At 46.8% G+C, this 27,768-nt stretch overlaps 2 protein-coding genes across 2 annotated transcripts in view; both read right to left on the bottom strand.

Annotated features, from left to right (window-relative positions):
• Positions 1-27,768, bottom strand: part of GNG10 (G protein subunit gamma 10) — a 130,736-nt gene that overhangs the window by 11,252 nt on the left and 91,716 nt on the right. The gene's annotated exons all lie outside the window — the stretch shown is intronic.
• On the bottom strand, positions 3-27,547 carry DNAJC25 (DnaJ heat shock protein family (Hsp40) member C25). The gene is made up of 4 exons (XM_056117293.1): positions 27,218-27,547; positions 12,106-12,258; positions 3,430-3,900; positions 3-1,322 (listed from the first exon to the last, which is right to left on the bottom strand). Exons 1-4 carry the CDS (start codon positions 27,530-27,532, stop codon positions 1,200-1,202), a joined length of 1,062 nt encoding a protein of 353 aa, XP_055973268.1. The 5' UTR covers positions 27,533-27,547; the 3' UTR covers positions 3-1,199.

Below are 27,768 nucleotides of genomic sequence, written 5' to 3'. Positions count from 1 at the left end.
AATTAAATGTTAAATAATAAAAATAAGATTTTTATTTTTAAAAATAAAATTGTGATACAGCAGCAGTAATCTTTTAAGGATCTTTGATTTAAACTGTCATACCAACACAGCTGTGAGACATTACAACCACTTTATCACTACGATGCAATGGGACCAAGCCTTTAAGAGGAATATTAATTTGCTGTCATGAATGTGTATTGACACTGGTACAGTATCACACTGGCTTCAGAAAAACCATGTGCGAATTACTTTCGCTTCCATACAGAGAACATATTTGTGTTCCATTGTCTGAAGGAACAGCGCGCCCACCATGCACGTCTTTCGGGGTCCAATGCACTCAACGTACAATGAATCTCATGCTCAAGGAGTCCATCATGTATGAACGACTGCTCAGGACGCGATTTCTGCTCTTACATTTCTTTTTTAATTTGTACTTAAGTGGGGGGTGGGGGGGAGGGATACAGGAGAAGCACTGTTATGGTACAAAAGGGTTTTTCACAACGTCTCTTCTGGAGAAATATTTGATGATACAATTATAGTCCTATAATGACTGCAATCGGGCTCATCCTACAAGGACATGAAGCAGATTCACTCTCCTGGAGAGTTTCTGATCTTACTAAGAATTTCATGACTGAGGGGGGGAAGAGTATAAAGATAGTCTAGCAGAAGACTCTCCCAGAGAGAGATTTTGAAGATATTTCAATCCTAAAATGACTGTAATGAAGATGGCTTGATAGTCGAAATCATTTTGGGCAAAGAAGTTTGTGTCTAGGAAGACACTGGCAATCAGGTCATTAAATACTATTATAATTATGCTTTGTGAAAATATTTGAGGCCATGAAAGCAGGAAAATGTAGTACTATAACAAAGAATAAGGAAACATTTCGGAAGAATAAAGACTTAACACGTAGAAATTTCAAATGGTATCTAATCGATTTTCTTGTCAAATCTTTAAAATAAACATATAAAATTTTTAAAAGGCAACTGAAAAATCTTCATGTCAAATCTTTTAACAAGATCCACAAATTGGTTATAAAAATTGGGACAATCATAAATGCCTTAGAAAGTTTTAAGGGAAAGTTTACAATTCTACATGATTATTTTCTCCAAAGACTTGAGAAATTTTAATTCCTGCTGAGAGAATTTAGTTATGAGAGGAATTCCCAGGCAGGCCTGGCCCCAGAGCACTCCCCAGCCCTTCAGTCGTCCACGAAAGTCAGCCGGCCCGGCCCTTCATTCTTCATCCACCGCCGGTATCTCTTCCAGCGAGGATCATTTGCTAATTTTTTCTTCAGTTCTTCTTCTTGTTCTTGTTTGTAGATCTATAAGTACAAAAACACTAACTGAATTTTTTATCCAAGAGAGAAACATCTGTTATTAGCATTACATCATTATTTGCATTTTTCAGATGTAAGGGCTGGAGCGAGAGCACAGCGGTAGGGCGTTTGCCTTACAAGCGGCCAACATGGGACCCGAGTTCACTTCCTCCACCCCTTTCTGAGAGCCCGGCAAGCTACTGAGAGTATCTTGCCCACGGCAGAGCCTGGCAAGCTACCCATGACGTATTCAATATGCCAAACACAGTAACACAGTAACTTTAGGTAAAGGTTTCTAATAAATTTGTGTATGTAGATAGGTAGATACACATATAGTTGTTTTGTTCTTTGGACAGGATCAACAATACTAAAAATTATGAGATAAATTTCTATGTAAATATACAATACACATATACTGTTTCCAAAATTAATACCTAATTTTATTTTTTAAAAAAATTACTGGTTCTTCAAAATATTTGCTTACTAAATTACCACAAACAGTTAGCAAAACCATACTATTTAAGAACAACTTTTAGTTGACGCAAAAGGAGCAAGGCACATCTGCACAACAGTTTCAGTCACATCAAATTCTAGAAACAATTTTACTTCCAAACATTACAAAGTGATGAGAAGCTCAGGCTAAAGCATCTGATCATTCAGCCCAGGAAACCCTCTCTGAGAGAGTGTTTTGTGGACTGGACTACTTCACTTACTTCAAAGAGAAAACAAGTGAATTGGTAGTTAAATAGAATGCTACCTTCAATTGCCATGTTACTTATAGGTTGGTTTGCTACTCATGTGAAAGCATTCTGGTAATTCACAGGAGGTTAAGTTATTTAAGTTGAATTCAGATTGAAACTTTACGTGAACTTTGTCAACGCCACATTAAAAAAAAAAAAGCATGTCTATGAAACTGAAAAATCAAATGGACCTCTGATGCGTAAGAAGAATTCACTTATTAAAACCACTAACAATTCATTTTACACAGCACCTAAAATAGTTTCATTATGATGAGATTGCCAGTTACTCTGAGAAGTATGCCAGGTAGCTGATCACCTGAAGTAATCGCTTCAACTGATAGTCACTGAATGTGGCCTTACTAATAAAAAGTCCAGTGTTAGAGCCGAAGATAGTGCAGTTTGTTAAGCGTCTTCCTTGCACACTGCTGACCCCGATTCCACCAACACCACACTCAAGCTCAGAGTCAGGAGTATGCTCTGCGTACCACTGGGTATGTCCCCAAGCCCTACCTTCCACCCCCTCAAAAGACCTTCACTACATTAAATCAAGTTAAAAAGAAAAGGAAAAATTCACTTATTAGCTACAGAACACCTGGACTCATTGACTCTGAAATGGTTTCAAGTTCATTTCATCTCATCTCTTTCTCTCTTTTTAAGCTCTGTGGCTAAGTTTTTCTGATTGGAAAAAAAAAATATGGAGAAGACCATACTTGGGTGCAATCAACAAAAACAGCAGCACTTGTGGGCCCAGGAACAGGTCCCAGCAATCCTTCGCCCAGGCCTGCAGTACAATGCGGAGTCCAGCAACACGGTGCTCTCTGGGCCCAGCAATGTTGGGGCTACCAAGGCCCCTCCCCAAAACGGTGGAGGAGCCATGCAGTGCTGGGGCTCAATCTCAGGTTCTCCCACCTGCAGTATCCCCTAGGCCCTGAAGTTCGCCCTTTGGGGTTTGTTTTTAGGCCATCCCCAAAGTGCCACGGACATCACTGGCTGGGTGTGAAGAGGAGGAACCCAGGTGTCCTGCATGCAAAGCACATCCTTCAGCCACTGAGCGAGCTCTCTGGCCCGTCAAGGTGGTCTTTTGAAAAGGTAAATTAGGGTCCAAGCCATAGTACCACAGACAGGGCATTTGCCTTGCAATCAGCCACCCCAGAGTCAACCCCCAGCATCCATATGGTCCTCCAAACACCACCAGGAGTGATCCCTTAGCACAGAGCCAGGAGAAACCCCTGTCCCAACTACCAGTCATGCTTTTAATAAACACACACTAGAACGTATTCTTAACTCAGAACTCAGAAATCTGAGCATAAGTCTGTGATTCTTTACCGCACATCCAATTTTAACTCGGGAAAATAACCCAAGTAATTACTCACCTCATAATTCTCCTTTATCCAGAGCTCCCGTTTAAGGAAAGTTTCTTTCTGGTGATCCTCTAGACTATCAAACTGAGATTTTGACATCTTCATAGACTTACGTATGATATAGAGTCTTTCTTCCTCGCCATATTCTTTGCCTTTGATGTTAAAGTTATAGATCCACCGGCAATACCAAACGATGTATGAGCACACGTGAAAGGGAGCGAAGAGAATTTGAAACAGCAGAAGGTCACGAATCTGGGGCTTCTGATAGCCCCCTTTGATATCTATTTTGCTTTTTATAATGTTCTTTATGATGCTCTCCTCCTCACCACGAATCTCCTCTTTGGACTTTTTGTTTCTGCCTTTCTCTTTGGCTTTTTTCAGCAATCCCTGCTGCTTGGCAATCTCCGTGGCTTGGATGCGATACTTGGGCACCGTGGCTAGGTAGCTGATTGCCTTATCATAGCTATTCCACCAGCTGAAAAACTAACAACAGTGAAGGAAAGAAAATGGGTTGTTTTTATTACCAAAATTCATCATGGTAAACACCACTCCCTTCCATCCCCCTAAACACTAAACTCGTTCTGATTATAAACAGGATCTCAGGGGCGAAGGCTATGTTGCCTGGATGGGGGCACAGAATGGCTTCCCACACAGCTGAGTGTGCCCCCCCCAATGAACAACAGTGACAACAAAATGGGGGTCTCAAACATCTTGCTCAGCAAGTAAAAGCTAATTAAGCAATATGCCCTTGTGCGTCTATGGGATTCCAAGGCTGGATGAGTCAGGTAGTCAGAGTTCAGCCCCCCACACACCAAAGGTTCCCACATTGTTCTTCTTTGGCTCTCGCCTGGCTGGAGTGATAGCACAGTGGGTAGGGCGTTTGCCTTGCATGCAGCCAACCTGGCCAATCCGAGTTCGATTCCTCCGCCCCTCTCGGAGAGCCCGGCAAGCTACCGAGAGTATTTCGCCCGCACGGCAAAGCCTGGCAAGCTACCCGTGACGTATTCGATATGCCAAACACAGTAACAACAAAGTCTCCAATGGAGATGTTACTGGGCCCGCTCAAGAAAATTGATGAAAAATGGGAGGACTGTGACAGTGACAGTGACAGTGGCTCTTGCCTAGATTAGTCAGGAAATCTGTTTACAGGGGATAGGGTGATAGTACAGAGAGGAGGGCCTTTGCCTTGCACCCAGTCAACCCGGGATCTGTACCCGGCATCCCATATGGTCCCCCAAATACCACCAGGAGTAATTCCTGAGTGCAGACTGGGAGTAACCCCTGAGCATCGCTGGGTGTGACCCAGAAAGAAAAAAATCTGTTTACTTTCTAAGACTGGAATCTATTTACTGGAGGGAGAGTTAATGAAAAAACTTAACTGGCAAGAAATTTGCTTTCCTGAAAATCTAAGATGACCAGAGTGACATTATAGGGTTTAAGTACTTTATACCATTAACTGCATTTGGTCCCTGAGCATATTGCTAGGAGTAAGCCCTGAGCACAGCCAGGTATAAGCCCCAACAACCACTACTACCTCCCAAAATAAAAATAATTCCAAGATGCAGGGGTTAGGGCTATAGCTCCAAGGGCTGAAACACAGGTTTTGCATGCAGGAACTCAAAGCACTGCTAGATGTGTCTCCTCCTCAGTAAACTGAACTCAGACAAACTGTGTTCATTCTTGTTTTTTTCCTAAACCACCTACATGAACCACAGTAATATACATGTTCTCAGACAGTATTTCCCAAGATGAGCTATACTGCCCACCCGGGAGATGCAGAAATGATCCAGGGAGTGGCTTAACCTTACAGAAAATTGGGGGGATACTTTCTGTTTGTTCACTGAAAGAAGGTTTATTTCCGGAAGCGTTCAGCATAAGAGAAGGAACACATGGAGGGTGTGGGATCCCGGAGGAAAAAAAAAAAGAAAAAACAGGTTCCAAAAAGAGCCGAGAGCACCGGCAAGTTCCAGATGGAGTAGGTGCCGCATCCTGCCTCCCCCAGATGGAACCCTGGTGACCAGAAGCCTCTACAAACACAGCTCGAGTAGGCGGGAACGAGGACTTTTTCTCAAATCTGCCGGACTACACCTCCCAGGTAACCTCTGATTCCGGAAGTCACGCCCACAGCCCGCCCCCCAGCGCCATCTTTGAAGCGTTCAGCATAAGAGAAGGAACACATGGAGGGTGCGGGATCCCGGAGGGAAAAAAAAAAGAAAAAACAGGTTCCAAAAAGAGCCGAGAGCACCGGCAAGTTCCAGATGGAGTAGGTGCCGCATCCCGCCTCCCCCAGATGGAACCCCGGTGACCAGAAGCCTCTACAAACACAGCTCGAGTAGGCGGGAACGAGGACTTTTTCTCAAAACCGCGCGGCCGCTTATGCGGCCGCGCGACATCTCTCTATATACTAAATGATCAATGAGAAGTAAACAACTCAATCTTTCTCCCTGAAAATCAGAGTTAAGTTTGGAGCACGGCCACAGCCCCAGAAACACAAGGACTTAATGCAGAACCCAGCAGCTTAGAGCAGAAAAGTGAACGGACGATGAGTTAACCCAGGCCATCATTTCTGCCCAGAGGGGAAAGGGTGTTGCCCCATTCGCCCTCTCTTCTCTGGAAAGAAGGATGGCGGCCGCATGGGAGCCTTGTGGACAGCAGGTATGAGCCGGGGATGTGGGGGCGACTAAAACCTCACGAGAAGGGGGGCGTTCCGGTCCGTCCTTCACGCCCTACCGAGGTCAACAGTTGCCCCCCACGAGCGGCTCCCCAGCACGGCCACAGTCCTAGAAGCACAAGGACTTAATGTAGAACCCGGCAGCTTGGAGCAGAAAAGTGAAAGGACTATGCGTTAATCCAGGTCATCAAGTCTACCGGAGGGGAAAGGGTGTTGCCCCATTCGCCCTCTCTTCTCTGGAAAGGATGGCGGCCGCATGGGAGCCTTGTGGACAGCAGGTATGAGCCAGGGGTGTGGGGGCGACTAAAACCTCATGGGAAGGGGGGCGTTTCGGTCCGTCCTTCACGTCCTACCGAGGTCACCAGTTGCCCCCCACGAGCGGCTCTCCAGCACGGCCACAGCCCCAGAAGCACAAGGGCTTAATGCAGAACCCAGCAGCTTGGAGCAGAAAAGTGAAAGGACTATGCGTTAAACCAGGCAATCATTTCTGCCCAGAGGGGAAAGGGTGTTGCTCCCTTCCGCCCTCCTCCCTCTGGAAAGAAAGATGGCGGCCACATGGGAGCCTTGTGGACAGCAGGTATGAGCCAGGGCTGTGGGGGCGACTAAAACCTCATGGGAAGAGGGGCGTTCCGGTCCGTCCTTCACGCCCTACCGAGGTCACCAGTCACCCCCACGAGCGGCTCTCCAGCACAGCCACGGCCCCAGAAGCACAAGGGCTTAATGCAGAACCCAGCAGCTTGGAGCAGAAAAGTGAACGGACTATGCGTTGATCCAGGCCATCAAGTCTGCCGGAGGGGAAAGGGTGTTGCCCCATTTGCCCTCTCCTCTCTGGAAAGAAAGATGGCGGCCACATGGGAGCCTTGTGGACAGCAGGTATGAGCCGGGAGTGTGGGGGCGACTAAAACCTCATGGGAAGGGGGGCGTTTCGGTCCGTCCTTCACGCCCTACCGAGGTCACCAGTTGCCCCCCACGAGCGGCTCCCCAGCACGGCCACAGTCCCAGAAGCACAAGGACTTAATGCAGAACCCGGCAGCTTGGAGCAGAAAAGTGAAAGGACTATGCGTTAATCCAGGCAATCATTTCTGCCCAGAGGGGAAAGGGTGTTGCTCCCTTCCGCCCTCCTCCCTCTGGAAAGAAAGATGGCGGTCACATGGGAGCCTTGTGGACAGCAGGTATGAGCCGGGGCTGTGGGGGCGACTAAAACCTCATGGGAAGGGGGGCGTTCCGGTCCGTCCTTCACGCCCTACCGAGGTCACCAGTTGCCCCCTGCGAGCAGCTCTCCAGCACAGCCACGGCCCCAGAAGCACAAGGACTTAATGCAGAACCCAGCAGCTTGGAGCAGAAAAGTGAACGGACTATGCATTGATCCAGGCCATCAAGTCTGCCGGAGGGGAAAGGGTGTTGCCCCATTCGCCCTCTCCTCTCTGGAAAGAAAGATGGCGGCCACATGGGAGCCTTGTGGACAGCAGGTATGAGCCGGGAGTGTGGGGGCGACTAAAACCTCATGGGAAGGGGGGCGTTTCGGTCCGCCCTTCACGCCCTACCAAGGCCACCAGTTGCCCCCACGAGCGGCTCTCCAGCACGGCCACAGCCCCAGAAGCACAATGACCTAATGCAGAACCCAGCAGCTTGGAGCAGAAAAGTGAAAGGACTATGTGTTAATCCAGGCAATCATTTCTGCCCAGAGGGGAAAGGGTGTTGCTCCCTTCCGCCCTCCTCCCTCTGGAAAGAAAGATGGCGGCCACATGGGAGCCTTGTGGACAGCAGGTATGAGCTGGGAGTGTGGGGGCGACTAAAACCTCAGGGGAAGGGGGGCGTTTCGCTCCGCCCTTCACGCCCTACCGAGGCCACCAGTTGCCCCCCGCGAGCGGCTCTCCAGCACGGCCACGACTCCAGAACACAGAAACCAATTTCTTAACTATCTGACTTTCAGTAGAAATACTTCCAGGGTCAATAGGTAAAATAGCAGAAATCCAAAACCAACATTTAATTCTTGAACCCAGCTGTAGAAAGCAAATCACTTCACAATGCTTTTTCAGCATGTCTGATTTGGGGGGGGGGAGGGTAAACTCTAAATAATAGTGGTGAATCTTTTATTGAAACAATGAATCTAATCAAAGCAGATAGAGTGTTAACTAGAATTCATCTGCCCCACAGGGACTGGGAGGGGTGGGGGGTGGGGTTTTATTGGGGTTCTTCATGGTAAAAAATAAGTATTGGTAAAGGGAAATGTGTTTGATATTTGCATGACTGAGACATAAACCTGAAAGCTTTGTAACCTTTCCCACAGTGATTCAATAAATAAATAAAAAAAAAAAAAAGAAGGTTTATTTCCAAGGGCACTAAGTAACTTTTTTTTTTCTGAAAAGGGGCACAGGCTTGTAATCTTTAGGGAACCTCTGTTCTAAACCAAATGATTCAAACGTCTGAATTTGCCACTACTTGAACAAGAAAATATTGACTCCATAATATTTATTCAACCACACAGGACTTTACTTTTTTCATTTTTCATTTCATCATCCTGTTATTCGTCGATTGCCTCGAGCAGGCCCCAGTAACGTCTCTTTCATCCTAGCCCTGAGATTATATTCAAGGCTATTTAGGAGAATGAGACCCATCATTGTTACTGGTATTTGGCATATTTGGTACGCCACGGGGAGTTTGCCAGACTCTGCCCTGTGGGCAGGCTACATTCGATAGCCTACAAGTTTGTCCAAAGTAGGAATAAGACAATAAGATGTCATAAAAAAAGTTTTGTTAAGCTGTCGCGCGGCCGCATTTGCGGCCGCGCGGTTCCGGGATCTGGATTTTATAGTCTCTGAGTCTTGGCCGCTGATGGGATTACACGGCGCCAGGGGGCCAGGTGGTGGGTGTGACCCCCACCTACTGGAATTTGGAGGATCTGGGTGGAAGATGCTCGACTCCAATTCGAGTAGGCTTGGAGGTCTCGGCCCCGGAACCCGCGTGGCTTTGTCCCTCTGCCAGTACCTTCATGTGTGCGGAGAGTGGTCTCAGCATGGTGGTGGCTGGTCCTGGAGGTCTTCGGCTGCAGTAGCCCTGGTCGGGGCGGGGAGGAAAGCTCAACCCGCTCCCCTCCAAGGGACTCCGGGAAGGAACACCGAGGCGCGGGGGCAGAGACTGCACTGTTCTCGTCCGGGATCTGGATTTTATAGTCTCTGAGTCTTGGCCGCTGATGGGATTACACGGCGCCAGGGGGCCAGGTGGTGGGTGTGACCCCCGCCTACTGGAATTTGGAGGATCTGGGTGGAAGATGCTCGACTCCAATTCGAGTAGGCTTGGAGGTCTCGGCTCCAGGACCAGCCACCACCATGCTGAGACCACTCTCCGCACACATGAAGGTACTGGCAAAGGGACAAAGCCACGCGGGTTCCGGGGCCGAGACCTCCAAGCCTACTCGAATTGGAGTCGAGCATCTTCCACCCAGATCCTCCAAATCCCAGTAGGCGGGGGTCACACCCACCACCTGGCCCCCTGGCGCCGTGTAATCCCATCAGCGGCCAAGACTCAGAGACTATAAAATCCAGATCCCGGACGAGAGCAGTGCAGTCTCTGCCCCCGCGCCTGGGTGTTCCTTCCCGGAGCCCCTTGGAGGGGAGCGGGTTGAGCTTTCCTCCCCGCCCAGACCAGGGCTACGGCAGCCGAAGACCTCCAGGACCAGCCACCACCATGCTGAGGACTTTACTAAATGTCAGAAAAAGTTCTACTCATCCCATAGCATCTCCACTCATTTCAGTGGCTGTTTTAATGATAAATACAACAGCGATGCCAACAATAAACACCTCCAAATATTATATGAGCAATTATTATAAATAATAACAAAAAAAATATTAGGGTATTACATTAGCCAATATTTATCAAAAGCAGATGCAATTAAAATATACAACTTCAGTTTTAACAGGAAGTCATCTATCTATCTACTGTGAATCTTGGGGCTAGAGAGAGAGTACAGGAGGCAAGGCACTTCAATCCCCAGGAAGCCATACGGTTCCCAGAGCACCGCCAGAAGTTAACCTCTAGGACTGCTAGGTGTGGCCCCCAAAACCCAAAAAGTAAATAAAATAAAGTGGATCTTCTTCCTGAAGCTAAGCTGGAGATGAAAATTCTATTCCAGTCACATGACTATACTTCCTCTGAAGGAATATATAATGTATTAGCTTTTGAGGAGAGCAGAAAAACTCACTTCAGATTGGACTAACATTTTTGTGATTTAAAAAAAAAAAAACATAAAAAGTGGATCACAGCAATAGTACAGCAGGTAGGAGGGCGCTTGTCTTTGCCCAAGGCCAATCAATTCAGGCTCAATCCCCAGCCTTGCCAGGCGTGATCCCTGAGCACAAGAGCCAGGAGTAAGCCCAGCGCACAGCTGGGGTGGCCCCAAAACTTACATAATATAAATATATAAATTAAGCTGTAGAAATTACTCCAGGGGCTAGGGAGACCGTCTGAAGAGTTAGTGCATATGCATCGCATGCGGGAGGCCCAGATTCAATCCTCGGCACCCAGGCAACACAGACCCGAGTCCCTGGGGGTGGGTGTGCCCCTACCCCCAAGTTACAGGAGGTGATGGGGATGCCTAGGCATGTGCTGTGTCCTGAAATGATTCTTCGGCACTGCACCACAGCACACCACCCTCACGGCCCGGCCCTGTGAATGATGCCTATTTACAAAAATACTCTAGTTCTTTTATCTCTGCAGCGTTCAAGCCAAATATGTCTCAAGATTATTTTTTTGGTTATACGAAGGTGGCAAGCACTACTGGCGTTTGATGTACAGGTGACAAGAATGATCGGGAGTATTTAGTTCAGATCATTCCCAAGTTTAAAGGGAAATCAATGGAAAGTCCTATAAAATGAACATATGATAGCTAACACTCACCCTGGCTGAACGAATAAAAAATACTCCGGGGGTTGAGGGGTGGGGAGGGAGGAGGGGAGACAATGAGAAAAAGTTATTTGGGTTTTTTTTTTCCCCAAGGGGCACAGGGCCCAGCAGTGCAGGCTGGGCAGTCCAGTGCTCGGCCAAGGATGTGGTCCTGCTCTGCCACGCAGTGCCAGAGCTCGAACCTGGGGCCTCTGCTTGTGCTCCAGCCCTCTGAGCTATCTCCTCGGCCTTTGGGCTTATTAAATAGCAATTATACTCCATGGCCAGGGAGAAAAAGGTACTGCCAGTGTGCTCAGGGGCCACCAGGGCCACATGCAGGGGACAGGACAGGCCTCATCACTTCATCAGACCACTAGCATACAAAGACTGACATCCCAGCGAAAGAAAACTCTATGGCAGACACTCACTTACCTATAACACTTCATCTCTGTCTCCAGCTTGCTGTCTCTCAAACTGGCGTACTAGATCTTCCTGGGTCTCGAGCCTGACTGTCCACTTTATATATTTATTTTTTAAATTTTTTTCTTTTTGGGTCACACCTGGCGATGCACAGGGGTTACTCCTGGCTCTGTATACTCAGAAATTAACCCTGGTGGTGCTCAGGGGACCATATGGGAAACAAAACTCTATGGCAGACACTCTATGGCAGACACTCACTTACCTATAACACTTCATCTCTGTCTCCAGCTTGCTGTCTCTCAAACTGGCGTACTAGATCTTCCTGGGTCTCTAGCCTGACTGTCCACTTTATATATTTATTTTTTAAATTTTTTTCTTTTTGGGTCACACCTGGCGATGCACAGGGGTTACTCCTGGCTCTGTATACTCAGAAATTAACCCTGGTGGTGCTCAGGGGACCATATGGGAAACAAAACAAAAAGAACTCAAGGTCTCACACATCCTAACTGATCTATCTCCCTGGGACCCTTTGGGGAGACACTGGTAGCTATATAATGACACCCATCAGTTTCTTGGATTTCTCACTAAAGATGATTTCATTTTTACCAACAAGCTGAATAATCTGTTAGTAACGTTTAAAAGTATCATGCCAACTGGAAGCAAAGTTTTAGAAAACAGCCCCTCTAGAAGTGGGCAGCATGGCCAGCAGGCCGTACCTGAAACAAAGAGATAGCACACACGCTGATCAGGATGACCACGCTAACGTCCACCTTGGGGGCCAAGCGCCAGCTGTAGTAGTGGTAGTAGTGCCGGAAGTACTCTTCAGGGTGGTCCAGCATGTAGTCATAGTCCCGCCGTGTGTCTTCATCCTGGGAGAGACACACAACTTTCAGAAGACAGCCGAACTCTCTGATGTATGAAGTCAGATCTAGAATTGTGTAATTATGCACGAGACTTCTGATTAAAAGGAATGTCAAAAGAAACAATTTTAGAATCTCTTAATTCCTCAACAGCACCCAGAGCACAAAGATGAAGTATTAAGCACCACGAAAATACTTCCCCAAGGTTCTTGAGTACTGCTAATCCTTCTGGGAAGAAAAACACCTTAATCAAACCATTACCCATGGCTCTTGAGTCCGTGCTTTGACAAGAAGGCTGCCTGATCCACAGAACTTAGGTGTGAGCTGACTGACTACCTCTCAAGAACAGTCAGGAGGGGAAAAAGAAAGTTTGGGGTGGGGGTAGGGGGCAGGGAAAAATGGTTACAGAGAGGGGAGGCAGTGTTTCTCTCTGTTGTGTATATTCAGGATCATTTTTCAGCTGTGTGTAGAAAATTTTCTGTTGAAAGCAAAGATTAAGACCACAAAAAGTAGACACAGCCGATCTGTGTCTACACAAAACAAAATGAATGCTCATCTCAAAGACGAATCAGACCCGGCTGTGGAAGAATGGTCGGTACGAGACCAACTGGGTGACACTGTGCAACATCTTCAGCCTGTCTGAGCCTCGAGCTTCTCTGTCTGTCTAACTGAAGTCAGAAGTTAGACCTGCTAATAACATTTGCCCTGCTGATGTTACTGGAGTGTTCTGGAGTTATCAACTGACATTCATCAGGCAGAAATATGGAACAGATATCTAGAACTTTGCTTTTTTAACACTGTCCCAGCCCAGTTCAGAAATGAGGGAACAATACGTAGCTTTTAATCACGCAAGCCAAGATGAAAAATGTAGAACACTGTGAGGAACTACTCTGAATGTTCACAACTAAAGCATTTTTTTAAACTTCTTTGATTTTAATAACTTTCTAAATACCAATCTCATAAAGCAACCTATTTCCAACTTGTCCTGCATTCAATCACTGTTGTAACAACTAAAAGCATGACAACCTTTTCAGGTTGTGAGTATACAGAAGTCATGAAATTACCAAAAATCTTTCTCAACCAGACTTCCTTCTAGAATAAATCATTCAACATGAAAAGTTACATATTCTTAGCCAAAACATCTCCAAAATCTATACCAAATGTTTTACAACTGCGGATGGGTGATCTGAAGTCTGTTTAGGGCTTTCTCTTAAGTCCTGGAATACTCAGCTTTCAGAAGCACTAGTCTGCAAAGAATGAAATATTCCCTGTATAGAAATCTTCCCTGAATAGAAAATGTGTATTTTCTATTCAGAGTTCTTAAGCATAACACTCTCCATGACAGTTCTCTCATGCTCAAACTACTTTTTTTACCTTTGATTAGAATTTGAAACTATGCACACTAATAGGGCTGGAGCAGTAGCACAGCGGGTAGCGTGTTTGCCTTGCACACGGCCAACCCGGGTTCGATTCCTCCGTCCCTCTCAGAGAGCTCGGCGGGCTACTGAGAGAATCCCACCCGCAGGGCAGAGCCTGGCAAGCTCCCTGTGGCATATTCAATATGTCAAAAGCAGTAACTACAAGTCTCACAATGGAGATGTTACTGGTGCTTGCTTGAGCAAATCGATGAACAACGGGAGGACAGTGCTACTGTGCTACACACTAATACCTCACAACTATTTCAAGTAAGTTCCATAGCACTAGCTGGAGCCCAGCACAAAAACTGTATGTTAGATTGAAATAACCACTTAGAAAGCTAAGCTCAGGTTATTATTTTCAAAGCTGCTCCTCATACATTCCCATTTCGGTCAAAACAGAATTTTCTGTTGCAACACATCAATCATGATTCCTTCTGTAAATCATTATCGTATTCTAGCACTTCTAAGAAAACTTCCATAGTCATACAAACAACTCAAAAAACTGAAGTTTCTTGAGGCATCTCAACTTGAGCACTTTGTTAATATCCCTTGAGAATTTTTCCACTGTCCCTCTTTCATTTGTTATTGATGGTTCCATTGGTTCTTTTTTGGGGGAGGAAGGGGACTCTTTCTACTAAACATTCTGCTTTGGACTTTGGATTTAATAAACAATCTCCCAATCTTCTGTGTGTGTATGGCAGGGGGAGGCTTTTATTTATTTACTTATTTATTTGCTTTTTGGGTCACACCCGGCGATGCACAGGGGTTACTCCTGGCTCTGCCCTCAGGAATTACTCCTGGAGGTGCTTGGGAGATCACATGGGATGCTGGGAATCGAACCCGGGTCGGCCTTGTGCAAGGCAAATTCCCTACCCGCTGTGCTATAGCTCCAGCCCATTCCCCCCGGGGGTCAGGGGTGGCTTTTAAAATGACATTTCTTTAAACATGATTATTCTCCTCGCTCCACCTAGACATAGCTTAGCGAGTGCCACACTCAATCAGATTCCCAGTGACCGGGAATCGTGAGTCCTACCTCAGGCTGTCAGTGCTGTGCCGGGGGAGAAATAGACAGCAAGCCTGAGTGTCCCTGACACCTGACCTTCTGTGTAGGCACCACCCAGCCAGTGGTTAGCAGTCTCGGTCCTCTATTCTTGTATTTATCTTAGTGAAGGTCGGAATACAGAGACACGCAGACATTCCTCTTCAGGCCTGTCACCCAGATCTTCCCTCAAAGTCACTATCTCCTCGCTGAGGAGACCTCCCTCAGAAAGGAGTGATCGAATAAGGCTACAGCAGGAGTAACACCCACATGCAGAACCTGGCCTCGTCACTGCAACCCGAGCCTGGCGGCCTCTTCAGGGCCTCTTCAGACGTCCTCAAATAATCGCATTCCAGAAAACCTGCTCAGGGTCAAGCCTGACATTTCCTAATTAGGATAGTTTTCTTTTCCTTGAGGTCACCATAAATATAATCCTGTTTGTTTGGGTCAGAGATAGAGACAAGAAGCTCATTGAGCTCCTCCCTAGAACATTCCTCAGCCAAAACCTCTGCTCTTCATGGTTTCCTCTCTGGATAATAAAGAGGACCTTTAGGTTGAGGCATGCAAAATGCATATTAGAAAGCAATCAAGGTCGACACAAATTGGAGAAAGAACTGAAGGCAATCTTTAATAACCTATACAAAGTGCAGAATCAACCTAGTTAAGAACACAAGGATACTCAGAATGTTGGCCAAAAAAAAAAGAAGAAAAAAGGAAAATGAAAAGAAAAGACAGGTTGGGACTCACTGGGACTCACTGAGAGAGTAACAGGTATATTCTGAATGTTACACCGTGTTTATTTTTCCTTCTGTTCATTAAGGTCTGTTTCTCCCTTTTAGTCCCCTTCCCTTCCAACCTCGACCCCTCTTTATTTTTTGGCCACATCCAGCTATGCTCAGTGCTTACTCCCAAGGCTCAAGGGACAGACCATTTGGGGTTCTAGAGCAGGGACATGCAAGGCAAACATCCTACCCGTCGCACTATTTCTCTAGCCCCCACTGCCAATCCTTCTGGGTAGTGGTAACTAAAGTCACCTCCATTCCTTTACCCAGAGCAAACATTAAAATAGCAACTTCTGGAATCTGAATCTGGTGTGTTCTCCGACACAGCCTGCTCTTTCAGACCTGTTTCTCAGAATGGATCATTTCTCACTACTCACAATACCCAACCTGCTTCCAATTAATAGGAGATATTTTATGAGCGCCTATTAATTCTCTAGGGCATAAAGGTTACTGTCTCCGACAGAGCTAGTTCACCCTGCCTGCACGTCATACCCACTTCTTACAGCACTTCTCAGACTGGAATCATCTGTTATTTTCCTTGAGTGAAAATTTCCAGAAGGCAGATGGGGTGACTGGAACTCTGTATATCGAAGGCCCCATACAGTGCCTGACACCCTCACCTCCACCCCCAGTGGCCTCTCAACCGAGCAGTGACGTCTCCCTCACTCTAACCATCTCTCCAGCCACATAGGTCCCCCTCAGAGGAGAGAACGGACGGGTGATTATGGCAGAGACATCTGACTTGGCAGGCAGTGCTGGATTCATAGCTTATGAAGAAGTGCTAACGTGGCTACAACAGCTTAAACCTTTAAACAGTTTAACATCTTACCTTTCAATAAGGTAGTACTTTTTCTTTCAGCAATTTTGTGGCTCTTAAGGTCCCAGAGTCAGGAGATTTCCAACTTCTTTCCAAAACCATAACCTTTATACTTGTTTCTTCCTCCTCTCTGCCCTGAGCCTTGACAAGCAGGGCAAGAAGCGCCTGGATCCTAAGTTCTACGGGGCAAAATGCTGCTTCTGCCGGAATCCGTTCCACTCCCAATCCTCTTGGGCATGTGCAGGAGGACTGGAACATAGCCACCAATATCTAGATCAAAAGTGAACAAGAGGAAACCCACAAGCAAAGAAAGAACGGAACCCTTCCTCCTCTTAGGAAACGGATCATCCTCCCCCTCCCCGGAGGTCAAGAACAGACCATGTGCTTGCCCTTAAAGTAGTGAGTTGTTTGATCTCATGGACTTCAAGTGCAATATGTTGATACTGCATCTGGGTTAGCACAGAAAGTTTCTATTACAGAGATGGCAGAAACCAAGTTAGGATGTTGAAGGCCAGGAAACACTAGTATGTGAAAACAGTATTTTGTTCATTCTCAAAAATAAGTATGAACCTTAAAGGTAAAGGTAAAGGCCCTCCCGTTGATCATCGATTTGCTCGAGCGGGCCCAGTAACGTCTCCATTGGAGACTCTGTTGTTACTGTGTCTGGCATATCGAATACGTCACTTGCCAGGCTCTGCCGTGCAAGCGAGATCCTCTCGGTAGCTTGCCGGGCTCTCCGAGAGGGGCAGAGGAATCGAACTCGGGTCGGCCATGTTGGCTGTGTGCAAGGCAAACGCCCTACCGCTGTGCTATCGCTCCAGCCCAAGTATGAACCTTATTTTTAAAGAAATGCACATATTTTAAAAATATGAGGTTGGAGAGATCACAGAATGGGTAGGGTCACCCAGGTTCAATCTCCAACATCCCATAAGGTCTCCTGAGCACTGCCAGGAGTGATTCTTGAGGGTAGAGCCAGGAGGAACCCTGAGTATTACTAGGTGTGGCCAAAATATGATAGATATCTATTCCCCTGAATTTTCTCCAGACCATTACATTCAACTAAAGAGGCGGGGGAAAAAATCAACTTCATCTCTTTTCTATCTAGTTCTGTGCCCACAAGAAACTAGTGGTTAAGGCACTTGTCTTTCCTGCAGCAGATCCCAGATCAATGCCCAACCCAACTCACCCACCAGATCTCACTCCTAAACAATGAGCCAGAAATAGCCTCTGAGCTCCACCAGGTATGGTCCCAACCCCAGCCCCACAAAAAGAAAAAAAGGGAAAAATGGAGAGAGAAAGAGAATGAGGAAGAGAAAAAGTGATAGGACGGGCACACAATTCTTATTCACAGAAAGACAAATTTTATCTTAATGCCTTGTCAGTACTGGTCAGTGTTACAAGCATTTCAGTGCTCCTGGTCTGATTTATAACATGTGTTTTTTGAATTTATTCTTTTTTGAAGCTGTTTCAGTATCTCACTGGTTTCTCATGAGTGAATTAGTTAAATGTCTGACACAAGATCACTTTGGAGTTGCATCGGAACCCTGATTAATCCTCTTCTAAAGTTTATGGTTTACCAAAAATAACAAGACTGGCTCCCAATATGTCCAGGTCTGTGTACCTGTCCAGTGGGGAAGAGGAAGGTAAGCCAAAAGAACACTTGGGTTTCAAGGTTTCAAGGAAAAACTAGATTGAAGTAAGGAAGCTCTTAAACGAGAGAAGAGAAACTGAAAGGAAAGAGCTCTAAGACGCAAACACAAAGAGAAGACCGTAAAGAAGTGAACAAGACAGCAAGGGGACCTGGGAGACGGTTCAGCAGTGGCGCAAGGGCCACCTCACAGGTGTGGGGTCTCGGGTCTAATCCCAGCACCCCAAGAAGAAAAAATGAATAAGAGGGAGAGAGAGGGGTATCCAAAGAGACAGCTCAAAGGGCTGGGGCACACATTCTTTTTAGTGGGAGGCCCGGGTTGTATCTTCAGCACTGAATGGTCTTTTGGCAATGCTCAAATTATTCCCCACATGGCCCCCAAAACCCCCAAATTAATTGACTAGAAGAAATGAAAAATGAGAAAAAATGACATCAAAGGAGGACAACTTAAGAGTTACAATGTTCACAACATCAGAAGCTGTAAAGAGGGTCAGGAAGATGGCGCAAAAGGCCACAGGCCTCTGCTTACGGAGATCTCAAGTTCAACCCTGTCACTGCATGGCCCCCCAAGAGCCCCAAGCGTGGCCCTGGTAGCCTCCCAGGACCCCTGGGCCAAGCACTGAACGGTAGGGATCCCCAGCACTACATGCTCGCTGGCCCAGCAGCAGACTGTCCGGCCCCCTTGCTGGGCTGTCTTGCACCAAGGGGGTGCATCCCCGTTTTTAAAGCCATAGCAGTAGGGAGAAATGAACGGCCACACTCAGGTCACATCTGAAGCTCAGATTTGAGGCACAACTCCTGGGCGTGTGCTGATGGACAAACAACTTGGGTTCAAGGAAATGGGTGAGTAAAAATAGTCCCTCAAAAACACTGAGGAAGAAAAACGTTTTTCTTTAAAGAAGCCAAAGCAAGTGAAAGGAACCAACTAAGAGATGCTCTAGGTTTCAAAGAAGAATGCTGAGATTCTAGAAGAATCTGAAACCCAAAGGGTGAAAATAAAGTGAATATGGTGAAGGGAACCTTCTTGCCTTTCCAAACCCGTTCTCAATAATATTCCCAGATTTTTCTTTCTGAAACAAACTTTAAAACGACAGTACAGTGAGTAAAGCCTTTGCCGTGCATGAAACTGACTCCAGTTCTATCCCCGGCATCCCATAAGGTTCCCCGAGCACCGCCAGGAGTAATTCCTGAGCACAGAGCCAGGAGTAAGCCCTCAGCATCGCTGGATGTGTCCAAAAACAAAACAAAACCAAAAAATGCTGTTCCTCCACCTTTAAAATCTGCTAACTACTTATTTCATAAAGTTAAACTTCCTAAGTAAAACCCAAAGAGTGGTTCATCATCTGATCCCAAGGAACTTTCCCAGCACTGGAAAGTTTTCCTATCATGAATCTGACTGGCTCCTATCCTCAAAGCAATAAAACTTCCTACCAAAATCTGAGGAAAAAAAGCAGTAAGGGTCTTTGCGATGTGAAAACTCCAAATGTTTACCCATGAGAAATGGGCACGTGCTAATTCAAAATGTCAAACGCCCGGTTTCTGGCTTAGAATCTATCAACTTAGTAATTTTCTGTGCTGATCAAAAGCTCTGACTGGTTGCTGATGACAACATGTTCAAGTTCATCACAGTGTGAGGTTAAACACATCATCAACCTTGGCCGTAAGCAGGGACTAACAGCTAAAATGAGGGGATGAGGAAAAGCAAACAACATGCATTTCACAGCAGAAACAGCAAATACAGCACATAAACTGCCGCAACCACACCCATTTTCTGGGCTACTGGAGACGTCGCTACTCAGCATCTCTGCTTTCCCACTAAGCCCAGACAGGGCTTCAGAGCCTCTACAAGTGTTCTGGGGAGAAGGAGCCAATCAGAGCTGGTATGTGAAATAAAAATCATCTGTCATTTCTGTCTACATACTTAATTTAGCTACTTCTCAAAATTACGACTACAACAGAAATTTTTATTATTTTTATGATGACCCAATTATTATGAATGACTTATTAAAATTCAGATATTAGAAAAGTAAAACAGCAATACAAATAAGCAGAATTATTTTTTTTCTCCCAAACCGTATGTAGGAAAACTGCAACAAAGGTTGGATCTGAGAGATGGTACAGGGGGTCAGGTGCTCAACGTGCCTGCAGGTGACCCCAGTTCAATCTCTACATGTGATCCCTCTAGCAATTCCTGAGCAGAGAGCCAGGAGCCCTCAGTACTACTAGATACAGCTCAAAACTTTATACACCTATGTCCCTTGTTTCTATGTCTATCTGTGTATAATAAAAGTGATTAAAAGTGATCCTGGATGGAGAAAATACTTGCATAATACCTCTCCAAACTGTATCTCATTATGAAACAAGTCTTGCATGCAGGTGATATCCTGGGTTTTTTTTTCTATTTAAAAATTTTTGGATGTCCTGTTTTTGATGGTAAGTTTTCTCTCTCTCTAGAAATGTTCAGTCCTGTTAACCTCAATGACCTTGTTCTAAATCTGAATCAAAGGGTATATTCTTCTCCAATCCCCCAAGAATAAGTGTCCTCTCAGTACTGCAACATAATCTACACATACTCTATTACATAACTTACATAAATAATAAGCAAACAATAAGTATCTGTCTTCTTGTTATATTAAAAGCTTACAGGAAGGAACTGTGCCCTTTTTTGGTTTTGGTCCACCCACAGCACTGAAGTCATTACTGATAAGAGAAAGAATTGAGGAAGAGCACGTACAAAGAACAATAAAGAATAAGGCAATAGGGCATGGGGCTCTGAACCCCCTTTCATGTCAAAGTCTTCCTAAACGTGGGCTAGAGCAACAGTACAGCAGTGCACACAGCCGAACCCAGTTTGATCCATGGTACCCATATGGTCCCCCAGATGTATTTCGAGCGCAGAGTCATGAAAAAAAAACCCTGAGCGCCCAAATAAAGGATGTTTGGAGGATCCTCCCAGGAGGGGAGATGCATGTCGAAAGTAGACTATGGACTGAACATGTTTGCCACTCAATGCCTCTTTTGCAGACCACAACACCCAAAAGGAGAGAGAGAACACAGGGGATTGCCCTGCCACGGAGGCAGGGGGGGACGGGGGGATGGGGGTGGGAGGGATATTATCCATGGTGGTGGAAAATGGGCACTGGTGGAGGGATGGGTATCTGATCATTGTATAATTGAAACCAAAGCACAAAAAATTGTAAATCTACAACTGTAAAAAAAAATAAAATAAAATAAAGGGAAAAAAAAGCTAGAAACAAACAAAAAAAAAATTAAGAAAAAAGAAAAAAAAAAAAACCCTGAGCGTCACCAGGAGCAGCCCAATAGCAATAGCAAACAACCACAAAAGTCTTCCTCCGTGTTAAAGTCTTGCCACACCAATCAGACTGATAAAAACTAATTTGCTCTCCTGACACTGCCATGCCAAGACACAGCTATAGTAGAAGGCCCGTGTATCTCTTCGACTTATATAGCCTTTGGGTCAGTGACATTCCAAGACCTTTTGCATGTTCTTTCTTGCGGTCTTGCAGAATGCGGTCCCATTCTGCTTCCCTCCGCCTACCAATCAGTTTTCCTAGATGCTTCCTTTCCACCTATTCCCATCTGCTTACTTCAAAGCTATCTTTTTAATTTTTCTAATTCTATCGAACTCTTACCTACATTAGGATTAATGATCTCGGTTAAAACCGCTCAGAACACATTTTATCTACAAAAAACACAAGTGCGATTTTCCCCTCTTGCATTAATATTTTATATGTACCCATTCCATTCCACCTACCACTATAAAACTAAATTAATTGGAGGCAAATCAAAAAAAAAGTGGGCTTCGGGATGGGGGGGAGGGATATTATCCTGGTGGTGGAAAATGGGCACTGGTGGAGGGACGGGTATTTGATCGTGGTATGACCGAGATCCAAGGACAAAAATTTGTAAATCTACAACTGTACCTCATGGTGTTTCACTAATAAAAAAAAAAAAAAAAAAACAAGGAAAAAAAAAGTGGGCTTCATGTAACAGCGTCAAAACAGAAACTCACTTCAATTTCCATTCTCTCAATCTTTCTTTAGATATAATTTTGTATTTATTGAACATTATCTGATGACCAAGACACTACGCTAGGTGCCATTAATATACGTACAAAAACTAAAGAGGATGGGTAAGTGGAGGGGACAGAAGCTCTGCTCAGTGTATGTATAACATAACATGAGACTGACATCCAAGGACAGTAGACACAAGGGCCAGGAAGATTGCTCCATAGTTTGAATCCTGCCTCATGAGTGGGGAGGAGAAGGCAGCTGGAATAGAGAAGGGATCACTGAGAAAATGATGGTTGCAAGGATCGGTCGGGATGGGAGATGTGTGCTGAAAGGAGATAAAAGGACCTCTGTATCTGTGTTGCAAACCATACTGCCCAAAAGCAGAAAGAGCGTATGTGGGAAATTGTGTGCCAAGGAGGCAGGGGGAGGGTGGGAAAGGGGGGGTATACTGGAGAGATTGGTGGTGGGGAATGCGCACTGGTGGAGGGATGGGTGTTTTAACACTGTATGATCATAGCTCAAACACGAATGCTTGTAACTGTATCTCACAGTGATTCAATAAAATAAAATTAAAAAATGTTTGACATGTATTATGGGAGGGGCCATAGCCACAGAGAAATATGGAAACAGGACGAGATTTTCCCACCTGAAAGCCGGTGCTGACAGAGTGTGTTCACTTAACTACCAAAGCCCAGGAAGGCCCCGAATCCTAAAGAGCCAAATGTAGCAAATACTATTCTGCTCCCTCAGAACCCAAAAACAATGTGCAAAATCCTAATCATTCAAAGTCCAAATGAGAGACCTAAAATCTTAAGCTATTTGAGAATCACTTGATCACTGGATATCCCATTACTCATCGAGTTGCTTGAGCGGACGCCAGTAATGTCTCCATTTGTCCCTGTCGCGTACTAGTGTAGCCCAATGGTGTCTGCTCGTTCTAGGAACACGAAGAGCCTCAAACTGATCATCCAGGGTCTTGACAAAGAGTCTGACCATCTCGTAGGTGGGTGGCCACGCGATGTTTTGGCGTCCCGTGGAATCTAGTCAGTAACAGCTCTAGTCCAGCGGTCATCTCCAAATCTCATTACATGTCCAGCCCATCTGATTTTCGACACCTTGGCAAACGAGACAGCGTCCCTGGTTCTTGATCGTTGACAGAGGTCGGAACTCCGGATTCTTTCTCTCATTTGAGTGAAGCATTCATATTTGAGAATATGAACTAAATATAATTTGGTGAAATCATCTGGCAAGCGCCAATGCCTTCCATTACTCCCCCATCTTTTTTGTGGTATCTTCTCTCCTCCCCCTGCCCCAACCTCCAAATTCTTTATGCACAGTAAGAATCTGTGTTGCTAAATTAACAACACCCAATGTGATCACATCACCTTGTCTTACCAGTGATATTTATTTTTTAATAACTGCCATACATAAGGAAAAAAAATCTCTCAGTCTTTTTTTTTTTTTGACTAAATAAGCATGGCAGAGCCTGGCAAGCTACCCGTGATGATTTTGAAATGCCAATAGCAGTAACAAGTCTCACAATGGAGATGTTACTGGTGCCCGCTCGAGCAAACTGATGAACAACAGGATGACAGTGCTACAGTGCTACGGACTAAATAAACTTCAATGACACAAACCTGGTACATCTTCCACAGATACAATTCCCCTGTCACTCTGTGTACGAGTGACAGAGACGTTTGGGTGGAACACCAAAGGTTAATGTCTGTTACCTTACACCAAAGTTAAGGTTAAATGAAGACTATGACTTCCTCTATCGCATGCATTGAAAAAAAAATCAAGAAATCTGAGCAAACAATAAGAGAAATTAGGGAAGTTAATCGAAATTAAATGGGGGAGAAAGGGAGAGGCTCTTTGACTCCAGTAATTTTGCAACTATTTTCAGATTTCAAAAGAAAATCAATTTTCTATTAGATACACTGTTCCAAGGAGAAAATCCACTTGTAAATCTACAGAGCAAAAATGGAAACTACTTCCTCCACAGGCCAGAAAAATGGTTGTGATCGCGGTCCTCTTAACAGTCTTCTTAATCCCCTCCCTCCCATTTAGCTGCCTCCTGCATCAGTGGCTTTTCAACCACAGCTCTGCAGACCAATGCTGGCCCCCGAGCAGAAAAAGGTTTTAAACCACAGTCTAACGCTATGGTTATTAACTGTCCGTCTTTTGGTACTTAGACCTGTGGTGGCCAACAGGTGCAAAAAGGTTGAAAACCACCGTCCTAGATGTTGCCACCACTAACAGGATTTACAGTTCTTTGTGGAGACAGATACACAGATGTAGCACAACGGAGAGAAATGATACAGCATCCTGGGTCTGTAATGCCGCCTCCAGGCTATGATATGATTAATTTCAGACAGGCTCCCACATCGTGATTTTATTCCAGAGTCACTGGAACTCATCAACATCTCCCATGACGCTCCCTGACTTGTTCTTAGTTAAGTCCACGTGGACTATTTTTCATAAGCCCTCATTCCAGTCTGCAGAAACGGTCCACGCCAGAGAGTGATTGCTTCCCTCTTGCCTCTAGGGAATCGCCTGGATGGCCTTCCAAACTGCCTGACCCCAGATCGTTACATCTTTGCATTATAGGAGAATTATATTCTCTGACAACCTCCTCACAAACTTCCACTGCGACAGAAGTAAAATCAGACCACTCGGATTGCAGTTTGTTTGCTATTGTTGCTGATATTGTGGGGGGGAGGGGAGGGAAATGTGCATGGCTGGAGGGGGGAGGAGTGTATTAGGGGATGAATGAACCTGGGGCCTCCTGCAGGGGAAGCGAATGCTCTGTCTCCAAGCCACATCCCCCAGCTACAACTTGTTTTTAATAACTAGTTCCACACACCCCAAATCAAAGCCCTGGCTTGCATTCTGGGAGAAGCAGCCCGCAATGAAGTCCAAATCGTAAGGTTTCCGGAGATGTCCCACTTGGAACTTGAACCCACATCATCCCCACAGGTTTAATGCGAGAATCCCACGGAGCTCAGCATGTGCTGACTTACAAGGGTCCGACATCCTTCTTCTATCACAAACCATTCCCATTCCCTTGTCGCCGTCCTGGATGGGCTTGGGTGGCTACGAATATCCCCCTCGCTCCCTCCAAGCAACTCTAGATCTGTTTGGAGCCAACTGTGCTACCACACAACCTCCTGGAACCAAACGGAACACTTTCTTCCACATACTAGACCTCCACCGCCCCAGAGCTCCTTGTTCTTGAGCAGAGTAAGGTTTCTATAAGCTGACCAATCAGCGCTAAATTGGGGGGGCAGAAAACTTTAGAAGGAGCCATAGAGATCTCCCAGATCAACCATACAGATCTGCCAGATCAATCCTTCTGTCACTAAGAAAATGGCAAGAATACAGCTGGGTGCTTCCTAGCAAGAATTTCTCTTCTATTTCTTGGCACTTGTTTTACTGACACGCTCACAATTCTCAGGCCAGACCAGACCTGCCCACCTCCAGCCCAACAGAAGGTACAGCTCCCACGGTTTCTGCGGACCTTGCTCCCGGAAAGATCTCTGTCCACTGTCCCCATATGTGGCACCAGGGCCTTAGAGGAACACCAGTAGGCCTTCCTGCTGCTTGTCTGGGTCACTATTCTTTCTCACTGCAAAAAACACAGATTGGGGCTTCAGATGCTAAGCAGTTCCAGGTGATTAAATTGTTTGCTATTTGGGGGGGGGGGGGGGTCACACCCGGCTATGCTCAGGGGATCACTCCTAGCTCTGCACTCAGGAGTTACTCCTGGCAGTGCTCGGGGGACCATATGGGATCCTGGGAATTGAACTCGGGTCAGCCGCATGCAATGCAAATGCCCTACCCGCTGTACTATCACTCCAGCCCCAATTGTTTGTGATTTTTCTGAAGTTTTTCTCCAATTACTCTTGACATAAAGGGAAATTAAGTTCTCTGACCTCAATGCTTCCCAAACTCTCCCCCCGCCCCCCCCGCCCGCCAGTCAATCTGAATTAATTGCCAATAAGAACATCAACCTCACCAAGTACTCTCAGGACACTATTTTAAAACTCCATGTTATCCAAACTGCTCCAGAGAGCAAGAAGAGCTTTCACTCCTTGACTCAGTATTTTCAACTCTGGAGGTTAACCTGGAGAAATAATCCAAGGTTAAACGATAGCATGCCCCCTCAGAGGAGTCATTAAGAGCAGACTACACAGCAGGAGAGAACTGTGTGTTCAAACAGAACAGGTTTATGAGAAATACAACTGATGCTGCTTTTCGCTTGAAGGGGGCCTAGAAGCAGTCATGTGTCTGATTTCTACTTTGTGGATGCTTCATTTGATTTGAATTTTGCAACAGGACAAACATACAGAGTGAGACTTAAGGAAAGTAATCTTGTTAAGTCAATGGCTGAATAAATAGCAGTGCTCCTACATTATTGAATAAATAAATAAATAAAAGTGATCTTGTTATTTCACGGGACCCAGTAAGACTTGTCAAATGAGCACACGTCGGCACAAAAGATTTGAAATTCTCAGTTCGGATCCCCCAAACCATGAAACGTCTCATTTACTCATCCTGTAGAGGGGGTTTCTAAGAGTTGTCACTTAACTCCCGTCATAACCCTGGGAGGAGGTACCACGGCCCTTGTCATAACCCTGGGAGAAGGTGCCATGGCCCTTGCGTCGGAAGAAACGGCGTCTTGGACCTATCAAGTCACGATCCAAGGTCACAACAGGAGGCGAGTGCCAAGGGCCAAACAACCCTTGCCGGCCGTGCATTGTTCTTTCGGACTCTCCTTCCGGAGCCTTAAACCCCGGGTAAATGTCACAATCGGCAACACCTCCACCCCCTGTCCAAGCGGCACGCTCACGCCGCTGTCCAACACTCCGGAGTCGCCTTCGCTTGACAGGTCCTGCCACCGCGCAGGCCCCTGCTGCGGCTGCATGTGGGCTGCACGCCCCTGACACGCTTCCACGACATCAGCAAGTCCCCAGCTTCACACAGCCGGGACACACACGCACGCACAGAAAAAGCAAAAGCGGGTGCTGGCTGTGGCCGAGAAGCGGGGCGGGGGGCCGGCCGAGCCCCGAGGCATCGGGAGGTGGGGTCGGGGTGGGCGCACGTGGGTCGCGCGGACTCTTGCTCGGGCGTGCCCGAGAGCCTCGCCCCGCGGGGCCGGGCCGGGCCGGGTGCAGGGTGGGGGGCGCGCCCCGTCCGCGCCCCCCCAGCTCCAGCCCCCCAGGCCTCTCACCTTGAGCGTCTCGTAGGCGGTGGCCACCAGCAGGAACGCCTCCTCGGCGCTCCGCAGCGTCCCCCCGGGGCCCGCGTCGCCGGGCTCGGCCCGGTAGCGGTCCGGGTGGTAGCGCCGGGCCAGCTGGCGGTAGGCCCGCGCGATCTCCGCCTTGTCGGCCGCGCGGCTCACGCCCAGCACCTCGTAGCAGTCCCGCGTGCCGCAGTAGAGCCCCTCCACCAGCGCCCCCGCGGGCCGCGCCAGCTGCAGCGCCAGCAGCAGCGGCGGCAGCAGCGGCAGCAGCAGCGGCGGCCCCCGGCGCCGGCCCGCCGCCATCCCGGCCTCGGCCGCCGCTCCGCCAGCCCAGCAGCCGTGCAGCCGCACTCTGCGGCCGCGGCCAGCTGGGCCACGCCGGCCCCGCGCCGAGCCAGCGAGCGGCCGGCCGCGCAGGCGCACAGAGCGCGGCCGCCGCCGCCACTTCCTGCGCCGCCGTTGCTAGGGAGAAGGACGCTTCCGCCGCGCCGCCGCCTCCGATTGGTCCAGAGCCACTTCCGGCTTTCCAGGGCCGCCCC

This window comes from Sorex fumeus, unplaced genomic scaffold (genome assembly GCF_029834395.1).
Source record: "Sorex fumeus unplaced genomic scaffold, SorFum_2.1 ptg000034l, whole genome shotgun sequence".
Taxonomy (NCBI): domain Eukaryota; kingdom Metazoa; phylum Chordata; class Mammalia; order Eulipotyphla; family Soricidae; genus Sorex; species Sorex fumeus.
Note: the sequence above shows the minus strand (reverse complement) of the source record. Positions and strands in the feature narration are given on the sequence as shown.

Excerpts from the sequence above, each read along its gene's own strand:
- DNAJC25 (XM_056117293.1), bottom strand. The coding sequence starts at position 27,532 with ATGGCGGCGGGCCGGCGCCGGGGGCCGCCGCTGCTGCTGCCGCTGCTG. Across the intron at positions 3,901-12,105 it reads GTGCTATCTCTTTGTTTCAG|TTTTTCAGCTGGTGGAATAG; the intron begins GTACGGCCTGCT and ends CACTGTTGTTAG. Across the intron at positions 1,323-3,429 it reads GGATAAAGGAGAATTATGAG|ATCTACAAACAAGAACAAGA; the intron begins GTGAGTAATTAC and ends TTGTACTTATAG.